Below are 11,070 nucleotides of genomic sequence, written 5' to 3'. Positions count from 1 at the left end.
CTGGCACAGGGTGCCCAGAGAAGCTGTGGCTGCCCCATCCCTGGCAGTGCTCAAGGCCAGGTTGGACACAGGAGCTTGGAGCAAGCTGCTCCAGTGGAAGGGGTCCCTGCCCGTGGCAGGGGTTGGAGCTGGAGGAGCTTTAAGGTCCCTTCCAACCCAAACCATGCTGTGATTCTATGATCCTGGTCTTCCAACCACCCCATCCTGGTGGCCAGTGTGGATGTGCCCCCTGAACCACCAGCCCCCTTCCTGCTCCCCAGCCCAGATGGGAACACATGGGCTGCCTGCACTTACACCCTAAAGGTATTTTCCCCACACGCACCCCAGCTCATCTGATCTGTGCTGGTGGTTCCATGCTTTCTGCACCATCTTGCCTTGCTACAGCCAAGTGAGGCCTCTGTGAGTGTGGTCTGCTCCTTGCCCACTGCTGCTTTACAGACCGGATCTCCACAGGCAGCACCATGGCTGGAGCTGGTGCAGCCACAGGCTGAGCATCTCCCCAGCTGTGAAAACACGGGGCTATTTTTATCTCCAGAGCTTGCTTTCCTAGGCTAGTTCTGCTTCAGGCCAGGGCTGTGGGGGACTGGTGCATCCCTTTGGAGCCCCATGGCTGTGGGGCGCCTGCTTGTGAGGGGGGTTTGGGGTTGGAACAGTGCCCTGGGATCCTATAGGTACCACCCTGCTGCCCCTCACAGCTGGCACCCAGATGTGGGGGGGCAGCAAGGGTGGGTGTGATGCTGAGGGCAGCTGGGGCCCATGCAGAGCAGTGTCCATGCAGGCACAATGTCTATACAGGAGCTGTGTCCATATGTCCATGCAGGAGCAGTGCCCATACGGATCAGTGTCCATGCGGGAGTGGTGTCTATGCAGGAGCTGTGTCCATTTGGGAGCAGTGGCTACACGGGAGCTGTGTCCATTTGGGAGCGGTGGCTACACGGGAGCTGTGTCCATTTGGGAGCGGTGGCTACACGGGAGCTGTGTCCATTTGGGAGCGGTGGCTACACAGGAGCTGTGTCCATTTGGGAGCGGTGTCTATATGGGAGCTGTGTCCATTTGGGAGCAGTGGCTATACAGGAGCTGTGTCCATTTGGGAGCGGTGGCTATACGGGAGCCGTGTGCATACGGATCCGTGTCCGTGCAGGAGCGGTGGCTACCGAAGAGCTGCGTCCCCCCGGAGCGATGCCCACGCAGCGTTTCCATGCGGGGTTCAGTCCATGCCTTCCCACAGCGGGTGACACTCCCGGCCGCACCCCCGCCCTGTCCCCCCCCCCCCCCCCCGCCGCGGTGCACGTCGGGAGGTGTAGTTCTCGCGGGGGCGCCGCGGGGCGGCAGCAGCCATGTGCGGACTACACTTCCCATGAGGCCGCGCGGGCGGCGGGCCGCCAGCGGGCGGGCAGGCTGGGCGGCGGCCGGGCTATATAAGGCACCGCCCCACGCCGAGCCCGGCAGCCTCACCTGGAAGCGCAGCGGGACGGGACGCGGCGGCTCCGGAGCAGGTTCGGACCCGGCGGCGCGCCCGGGGGGTGCGGGGCCCGGGGTGGGGGGGGGCTGCGTGCGGGGCCGGCGCGGTTCGGGGCTCCCCGGGCGGGGGCCGCGGGCGGTGCCGCAGGGAGCGCGGCTGGCGCTGCGGGCGGGGGGCGCGGCGGGTGCGGGCACCGGGAGCCGCTCCGCCGCCCGCTCGGTGCGGGGCTGCCCGGGGCCGGGGGAGCGGCGCGCCCCGCCCTGCGCTATTGTCCGCGGCGGGGGCCGGGCCGCCTTTGTCTGCCGCTCCCCCGGCCAGCGGCTGAGCGGGGGCTGCGGCGCTCGCAGGCAAAATGTGCGACAAGCCAGACCTGTCCGAGGTGGAGAAGTTCGACAAGAAGAAGCTGAAGAAAACCAACACGGAGGAGAAGAACACGCTGCCCTCCAAGGAGAGTGAGTGCGAGGGGCTGCGAGCAGGGCGCGGCCGCGGCGGGCACCCGTCGGGCGGTGCGGTCCGTGTCCCGGGGCGCTGGTCTCGCCGGTGGACGGAGGTGGGTTGGGGCAGTTGGGTTTTACCCGCAGGAAAGCACCAGCAGGAGGTGAGGCTCAGGGCAGGGTCAGATGCAGAGGGCTGCGCCGTCGAGGTGTTGCCCCAGGGCAGGGCTTCCCTGGGGAGAGCTGAAGGCGGGTGCCCAATTTCGTGCCACCCCTGTGTGTGTCTGACTTGGAGTGTTCATCTAAACCGTAGAACTGGGCACCACGGGCTGAGGGGCTGCTCTGCAGCCTTCTCCAGTGGGCGCTTCCATGAGAAACCACCGGGGACTAACGGACCTCTCTTCTCTTGCAGCTATTGAGCAGGAGAAGGAATGTGTGAAGTCTTCCTAGAGCGAGATGGCCGGGCAGGAAGAGCAACCACTTGATTTTCTTTTTTTGTTCGTTTTGAATTAAATCATGTGTTTTTTTTAAATTTCTATCATGTACATGTATAGGAGCAGCAGCATCACCCAACCCACTGCCCCACCTCGCTGGCAGCTCTGGCAGGCTGGGGGAACAAAGCGTGGCCCTCTCAGTCCATCAATAGCCTGACCCAAGCCCACCTCTGCTGCTCAGCCAGCTCCAGTTGACAGCGCTGGTCTTGCTCTGATGTGGTGGGGAGATGAGCAAGGGCTGTGGAGGCTCCTGCGGATGGAGCGCTTCTGCCTGGGGAGCGGGTGATGCTTTGTGGCCCATGGCCTGGGTCTGTCTCACATACTCTTCACTGATGGTGTTCTGTAGCCTCACTCACGGTTTTTTTTGTCTTCCTTGGGGGAAAAATGAGAAGTTTATTATAAAATAAAAAATGTAATGACCTACCCGTGGCTTCTGCCTTCTTCCCTGGCAGCCGTTCAGGCTGCAGCCCGGCTTGCCCCGGGGGTGGGAAGGTCTCTGCCTGGTGCTGTGGCAGGGCTGGTGGTTTGGTGTTGCTCAAAGGGCTCTATGGGATGGTTCCCTGGGGGGTGGGTCCGTAGTGGTGTTTGTGTAGGGCTCAGTTCTGGTGACCAGAGCTGGGGTCTCAGCTGGCTGAGGCCACTGTTCTATTGGCGATTCCACTACTGCAGCAGTTTCTTGGTGCATCTTCTAGCAGGTGCTAACCTGGGGCATTCCTAGCTGATGGCTGAGCCTCCTGCTTCAAAAAGATTGGTGTCCCCTGCCTGAAATGTCACTCGTGGGGCTGAGCTGGCTCCTTGCCTGCATGGCTGGAGGTGCCTGTGCTGGCCCGGGACCTGGTGCTGCAGCCTGGCAGCCTCTGTCCACCTTGAGCCAACCACCACCCTTGGAGGAGGTTTCTGTCCCCTTGTAAGGATGGATCCATGCAGCAGACCCCTTAGGTCTGAGCCCAGCCCTGTCTTGCAGGAGTAGAGATCCCTGTGTCCTGCAGTTTGCCTCCAGCACAGGAGGTAAGGGGGAACTGAGGTCTCATGGTACCTCCAGGTCTATGCTGAGGCTCCCTGGGTGCTGCCAGCATCTCCTCACCTCCCCTTTGGCCCGCAGGGTCACTGAGCAGGCTGCTTACGGAGGTGGTGGAGGCAGACTTGCCAACCAGCAGCCCTGGCCTGTGTCCCTGGTGAGCCTGGTCAGCTGGAGACAAGCACGGGGCTGTTGTGCCTGCCTGGACATGGTGCCGAGCTGCCTCCACCCATGCTGCCTGCCAAGGGCTGCAAATAACACTGCTCCTGTGCCTGCAAGTGCCTTCACCCCTTCAAAAGCAGAACCAGAGGAGCCGCAGGTAAGATGCTGGTGTTTGTGTGCTGTCGGGGCAGGGTTTTCCATGGGGTGAAGGCAGTGGGGAGCGATGCTGGGGCTGCTGTTACAGTGGGGTGAGCACTGGGAAGCTCAGCGCGTGCCAGGGTGGCCGTGTCCCCTCGGCTTGGTGATGTTCCCAGGACAGCACCTTGCCCTGAATGTGGGACAAGGATTCTGGTGGCAGCAGCCCCTCACCACCCTGGCAGGGCCTGACGCTGCCTGGGGTGGTTTCTCTCTCTGGGGAGGGTGCAGGGGACCTCTGGAGCCTGCTGTGAAAGCAGAAGTCAGGAGAGGTCCCACCAGCAAGAGCTGGCTCCGGAGCACAGGCAGGGCTCACAGACCACTAAAAGTTAAGCACCTCCTCGCTGCTTCAGCAGTTCCTTTCCTGCAAGAGGCTTTGCCATCCCTTGGCCACTTGATGTGCGCAGTCTGTGAGTCAGGTCAAACCTAGAGGTGAAGCCAGCCTGAGCCCTCTCCCTGTCCCTGAAAGGCAGAGCATGAGCTGAACCAAGTGAAGCTTTTGGGGTGGAAACACAAAGTACCAGAGCTGCTCTCTCCTCAGTGAGGCTTTTGGGTTGCTTTTTCACTGTGGCCACTCAAAATGAGAGCAGTGCAGGCACTTTGCCCACCCACATCCCTGCCAGCATGGTGCACAGGGCACACACGTTGCCCAAACCCTGTATACTCGGGTCTGAGGATAAAGAGAAAGCTGCTTTGCAGCCCAGTGCCCCAAATGTCCCTGCTGCCAGCAGAGGATTAGCCAGTAAGGGGAAAGCCATTAAAGAAAAGCCCTTTAGATCAACACTTTCCCTCCCTCCCTGCCCTGGACCTTCCCTTTATCACCCTGGCACGCATGGGCACAGGGCTGCCGGTGGTGTGGGAGGCCAGGATGCCTGCCAGGCTGATATCCCCTAGGAATGTGGTGGCTCCAGCAGCTACCCATGCCTGGAGGATGCCATCCTGAAGCTGGGCCTTCCTGGCAGGGCTCAATGCCACCTTCCCTTGCTGGACACCAGGTAAGTTACACATGTCAGCTCCTCCTGGCAATATCCATGCCTAGCCCTAGCCGGGCCCCATTCCACTGCTCCCAGGGCGATTTCCTCCCATCCCTGGGTTGGGTGGTGAGCTGTGGCCGGGCTGCAGAGGAGGGAGGAGGAGGCTGAGTCACCCACAGCAGGAATTTGGGCAAATACCTGGTGATCAGCAGCATGGGGTGAATTCAGATCAGGGCCTGCCATCTGTCCCCACCGCAGCTCCGTCCCCTCTGACTCAGCAGGGAGACCATTCGGCCCCGTATCATATACACTGGTGTGGAGGACCATCGTTGCAGGAGGTGATTGAGTCATCCCCATGCACGGCCCTGCACCAGGGACCCAAACACACACCCGGTTGGGAGGCTTTATCACCAGAGCAAACAGGAGTAGGCAAAGCCAGGCGGTGTGGCCAGGCTACGCTGCAGCTCCCACAGCCACCACTCCCTGTATCCCCAGGGGAAACCTGTCACCTCCCCTGCACCATTCGGGTCAGCCTTTCCTCCAGGTCTCCCCATGGACACACGGCCAAGGGCAGAGCTCAAACCCCACAATGGCAACGATGGAGAGGGGCGGTGAGGGGGCAGCAAGCACGAGCTGCCAGGGGAAAGCTCAGATGGGAGTTGTTGGGGAGGATACGTGTGCCTGTGAGGGCACAGGGATAGGTTTAGGTTTGGCTGTGAAAGAGGAAAGCAGAGGAGACACGGGGAAATGAAAGTGCTGCGTGAGCTGGCCCCCATGGTCCTTTGGGAATGGAGCTGATGGGAAGCCAGCAGTGTGGTACTGTAGATCAGGCCATCGCCTGGGGACACTCAGTGAGATGGGGGGGGATTAAAACACAAGCTGTCCCCATCCTGGGGTGGCCAGAGACTCCATCCCTGCCTCATCTGTGCGGAGGCAGCAGCAGAGCCAGCCGGGCACCTCCAGGCACTGGGAGACACTCGTGCTGGCTCACAGAGCCACACTCAGCACACCCCAGCCCCTGCCCCAGCAGCGGGGGAGGTACTGCAGCTCTCAAAGGAGCGCCCGGGAGCTCAGGTTCACCAGCACGAGTTACTCACCCCCTGCCAGCAAGGGCTTAGCCTGAGCAATGGTGCGCCGGGAGCGCTTCCTGCCCTCTCCTCCAGAGCCGCAGCGAGACGCAGGCTCCCGCCAGCGCCCAGCTCTCGGTAAGCCGGGGAGTTCCGCACCGAGGCCCCCCCTGCGCTCCCTGCACTTGCTGGGTGCGGGCGGGAGCAGCTTTGCCGCATGCCTCGGCCAAGTGGCGTGTGCGTGGCTGGCGCCCGCGGCGCTGAGCCCCCGGCAGGCTCACAGCCCCTCCCGAACCGCTCGTTTCTGACCCCTCAGCTGCATCCTGCAGATTGCCACAGCCTGTGGGGCCATGCCGGGAGCTGCAGGAGCGCTTGGTCCCGCCGGGAACGCGGCTCCGGTGTCGCACGGCGGCGCCCGCACTTGTGGCCAAGCCGGGGCAGCTGATGCCGGAGAGGAGTGCTTTATTTTGGGAAGCAGCTGGCTCACACAGGAGACATTGTTTATCGTCTCTCTTCCTCTGGTGCTTTATTACAAAGGATTATGGCATGAAAAGCGATTTTGTTCCCCTGCTCCCAGTGCGTAGCCCCACTTGGTGATTTATTCCTCTCCGCAGGCAGCAGCTGGGGAATGGCGCCCAGGGAGGTGAAGGGGAGACAAGGTGGGGGTTCAAACAGTGATGGCGGCGGGGATGCATCCAAACGCCAGTGCAGGATATGAGCTGGGCACTGAGCAGGATAAGAGCTTGGGGTCAGCATGGGAACACATCCTTTTGCCACATCCCCCAGATCCACCTGCAGGCCGGGCAGAGGCACCCCTGAAGCAGGAGCAGGTCCAGCTTCCCTTGCCAAGAGGCAGCGGGGTTATGCCATGTGCCGCTCTGCCCCCCTCCTGTGTCACTGCTGCCACCAAGCCTGCTCTGCCACCGTGCCCCTGCGCTGGAGCGGGGCTGCAGGGGAGCTGGCGCCTCTCAGCCGCCCCTGCGGCTTTCCAGGACCAGCACAGGGCGATGGGCAGCAGATAAGCGTGCTGCAACAGACAACTCGTGCTGTCTCCCACAGCCCCAGCCTGCCTGCGCACCTGCGTCAGGGGGAGATGATGGCTGGTGCTTCCTCCTATGCTGGTACCTGCCCAGCCACCCTGTCACTCAACACATCCCTGATAGCCACCCAAGGGGCTCTGGGATGAGGTAGGGATGGGTGAGGGCAAAGGCTGCGGCAGTGGCACGCAGCTCAGCCCCTAACACCCCTGGGGCTGCAGTGGAGCTGGAACAAGCCCCCACTTGCACTGTTGTGTCTGGGAGAGGCAGCTTGGCAGCCTGGGCACGTTCCTCTTCTCCCTGCCTCAGCCCATGAGCTCATGAAAACCACACAGGGCACTTATTTGGGGCAGCTTGAGGGAGATGCATGGGAGAAGCTTTCCCCAGCTTAGCTCCAGCTATGTTGGTCCTGGGGGAAAGGAACTGGGTGCCAGGGTGCCTGGCAGCCACTGCTCAGAGCTGCAGGCTTGAGGGAAAGAGGGGTGCCAAGGCTGCTCAGGGGGTACACATGCTAGAGGGCTTTTCAGAGCAGGTGCTGTGGGCTGGAACTGCTGTACGGGCCTTGGAGAAGCAGCTGCAGGGCCAGGAATTGGGCTGGAACAAAGGAAGAGGCCCCAGCCCCAGCTGCAGTGTGGGATGTGTGATGAGTTCATCTGGGCATGAGCTGGCCGCAGGGACGAGCTGTATCAGGGCTCCTTATGGCACCGGCTTCCCCATGTTTGCTGTAACACCCAGAGCTGGGAGTGAGAGCCAGGCAGAGGGCACATGCAGGGTGGAGCCCAGGGGAGTCAAACCTCCAGCGCTCCAGGAGCCCAGCACCCTGCAGAGTCAGTGCCTCACTGCCCTGGCACCCCTGCACTCAGCTCCTGGGCAACATCCCCATCTCCAGCCCAATCCCCCTGCAGCACCCGGTGTGGGTGCCCAGGGCTCGCAGGCAGGGTCCTGCCGTGCCTCAGCACTGCACGGGTGCTGGCTCCCTGCAGGCTTCCTGCGAGCACCAGGTCATGCCCAGATAATCCTGTTCCTCTTTCGCCCTTGATCCCAGGACTTGGCTTCCCCCCCAGGCACCATGGGAAGCATCAGCCCTCCCAGCAGCTCCCCAGTGCCTCCCTCCCGCTCCTCTGCAAGGGGCTCAGCAGGGAGCCCTGCCTCTGCTATGCACCAACTGTGGCACCAGGACAGCTGACCCAAGGGGATGTTCCATACTACACGATGTCTGCTCAGCAGTAAAAGATAAAAGTGGCGGGGGAGGACATTTGTTATTAGGATGTTTGCCTTCTGAAGTCCTGCTTCCTGGGAAGTGGCTGGACATCACCTGCTGGTGGGAAGTAGGGAATAAATCTTTTGTTTTCCTTTGCTTCCGCACACAGCCTTTGCTTTTGCTTTATTAAACTGCCTTTATCTTGACCCACGAGTTCTTCTCCACCTTATTTTCTCCTCTCCCTGTCCTGCTGAGGAGAGAGAGTGACAGAGCGTCTTGCTGGGCACATGGTGTCCAGCCAAGGTCAACCCACTACAGTCCCTTTTGGCACACAAGCCAGGGCACAAGGCAGCAGCGGTTTTGTGTTAAGCTAAGTAGCAAGCTGCTGTGCAGGTCACGGAGTCTGTTGGCTGCACTGCTTATCTCTTGCTGAGCTTGGGAACATGTTAGTACAAACAGTGGCTGTGAGCTTTGCCCTGGCCTTGCTGTGCCGAGGGAGCTATCTTGTGGAGAGGATGAGGGAACACATCTCCCTTTTCCTACCCAGCACTGATGTCGGCGGGTTTATTATGCAGCTCCCAAGGTCCTTCCCCACCCTTATGTAAGCTGTGTACTATTGCTAATTATCACTTATGGCATATTACAGGGTTTGTGGAATCTGGTGTTGTCCTGGTGCAAGAGAAGACAACATTTGGGTGAGGCGATACTGAAATGTGCCCTGAGGCGGCCAGTCCCTGGGTGCAGAGTGTGTGGAAGGGTTTGGGTAGGTGCCATGGGCAGGTATCACCTCTCATAGCCTGGGACTTTACACCTGAACAGGCAAGTAACCCTGGCACACTGACACACCACCTGAGAGAAGGGTGCCTTGCCTACCCCACTGCAAACCAGCATCTTCTAGCACTGTGCTAGAAGACAAACAACAGCAAACAATAATTGTCCCAGTGGTGAAAAACAAGCAGTGCACAAGGAGGTCAATGGGTCCAAATCATCGATGAGCAAGGGAGGAGGAAGAAGAGGAGGGGTTTGATCAAGAACCTGGTGGAATCTCAGACCTGACCTCATCAGAACTTTGAGACATGCAGGAAGGTTACATCTGTCAGCCAGGTGAGTGGATTGCTGCCTACCTGGAAAAGCGTGATGCCCCACAGCACCTACAATACATTGATAACATCATCATGTGGGGCAACAAGGCAGAAGTGCTTGAGAAAGAAAAAGAGCAGGTCAGGTTCTTCTGAAAGGTGGTTTTACCATAAAAAGAAGTAAGGTCAAGGGACTTGTGCAGGAGATTCATTTCTTGGGAATAAAATGGCAGGATGGATGTCGTCATGTCCCTATGGATGTGACAAGCAAGATAGCAACTGTGCCTCCATCAGCTAACAAGAAGGAAGCAGTAGCTTTCCTAGGCCTTGTGGGATTTTGGAGAACGCATATTGAAGGTTATAGTCAGCCTGTGAGTCCTCTCTACCAAGTAACCTGAAAGAGGAACTATTTAGACCAGGTCCTTGAGCAACAACAAGCCTTTGAGCATATTAAACAGGAAACGGCTTGTGCTTTGGGGCCTGTCCAGACAGGACCAGCTGTGCAAAATGGACTTCATACTGCAGCATGGTCTCATCTGGAGCCTCTGGCAGAAAACACCAGGAGAAACCCAAGGTCAATCATTAGGGATTTGAAGCCATTGAGGGGTATTGAGGATCAGAAGCCCACTACACCCCAGCTGAAAAAGAGGTACTAGCAGCATATGACAGGGTTCAAGCTACTTCAGAAGTTATTGGTAGAGAAGCACATCTTCTCTCGCCAACACAATTGCTCATGGTACACTGGATGTTCAAAGGAAACATCCCTTCTACACATCATGCAATCAGTGCTACATGGAGTAAGTTGATCACACAATGAGCTCCACTGAGGAAACCCAGCCACCCAGGAATCCTGTGTCCTGGGTTCAGCAGTAGCAGTCATTTTTCTCTTTCTCAGTAGCTGGTGCAGTGCTGTGGTTTTGACTTTCAGCCTGGGAACAGCGCTGATGACACCGATGGTTTCAGTTGCTGCTCAGTGATGTTTACTCTGACCAAGGACTTTCTGAGCCTCATGCTCTGCCAGGGAGGAGGGGAAGCTGGGCGGAAGCAGAGACAGGACACCTGACCCAAACTGACCAAATAGGTATTCCATAGCACAGCACGTCATGCCCGGTATATACACTGGGGGCAGTTACCCAGAAGGGGGAGATCGCTGCTGGGGTCAGGCTGGGTATTGGTCAGCGGGTGGTGAGCGGTTGTATTCTCTTCCCTCGTTATTTCCCTTATCATTATTATTGGTGGTAGCAGTAGTGATTTATGTTATACCTTATATATATATATACACACCTTATATATATATATATACACCTTATACATATATACACACCTTATATATATATATATACACCATATATATATATATACACACGTATATATACATATAGTAGTGATTTGTATTATACCTTAGTTACCGGACTGCTCTTATCTCAACCCATGGGAGTTACATTCTTCCGATTCTCCTTCCCATCCCTCCCAATAGGGGGAGGAAGGGGGGGGTGTGTGTGAGCGAGAGGCTGCATGGTTCCGGGTTGCCGGCTGGGCTCAAACCAGGACATCCTGGAAGAGATCATGGGCTGGCCAGAAGGCAGAGATTTTGGAGCACTGCCTGAGGATGTGGCTCATGCCCAGGAGGCACCACCATATAATGAATTAGCAGAAGATGAAGGTGTTGTGGTTTGTTTGCTGATGGGTCCTGTAGTGTTGGAGGAAACCATCAGCAGTGGAAAACTGCTGTGTGGAGTCTCACAAGACAAGTCATTGAAGCCACTGAAGGAGAAGGTGGGTCAAGTCTGTAAACCATGCCACTGCCCAAACACCATCTTAGGTCTAAACACATCTTACGCCTTGAAAGGCAAATTCTGTGGCAACATGAAATTCCATGGCCCCAGAAAAGAACTGAATCAGACAGTGGGAGTCATTTCCAAAATAACCTCATAAATTCCTGGACTA

The 11,070-nt window shown here is 58.3% G+C and overlaps 1 protein-coding gene across 1 annotated transcript; it reads left to right on the top strand.

Moving 5' to 3' along the window:
- The first annotated feature begins 1,390 nt into the window (after positions 1 to 1,390).
- Positions 1,391 to 2,813, top strand: LOC136019324 (thymosin beta-15A homolog). Its single transcript, XM_065689436.1, has 3 exons — positions 1,391 to 1,496; positions 1,810 to 1,914; positions 2,309 to 2,813. The coding sequence occupies exons 2-3, from the start codon at positions 1,815 to 1,817 to the stop codon at positions 2,344 to 2,346; spliced, it is 138 nt and encodes a 45-aa protein (XP_065545508.1). The 5' UTR covers positions 1,391 to 1,496; positions 1,810 to 1,814; the 3' UTR covers positions 2,347 to 2,813.
- Positions 2,814 to 11,070: the final 8,257 nt, after the last annotated feature.

The sequence above is a fragment of the Lathamus discolor genome, chromosome 9 (genome assembly GCF_037157495.1).
Source record: "Lathamus discolor isolate bLatDis1 chromosome 9, bLatDis1.hap1, whole genome shotgun sequence".
NCBI classification, from domain to species: domain Eukaryota; kingdom Metazoa; phylum Chordata; class Aves; order Psittaciformes; family Psittacidae; genus Lathamus; species Lathamus discolor.
Note: the sequence above shows the minus strand (reverse complement) of the source record. Positions and strands in the feature narration are given on the sequence as shown.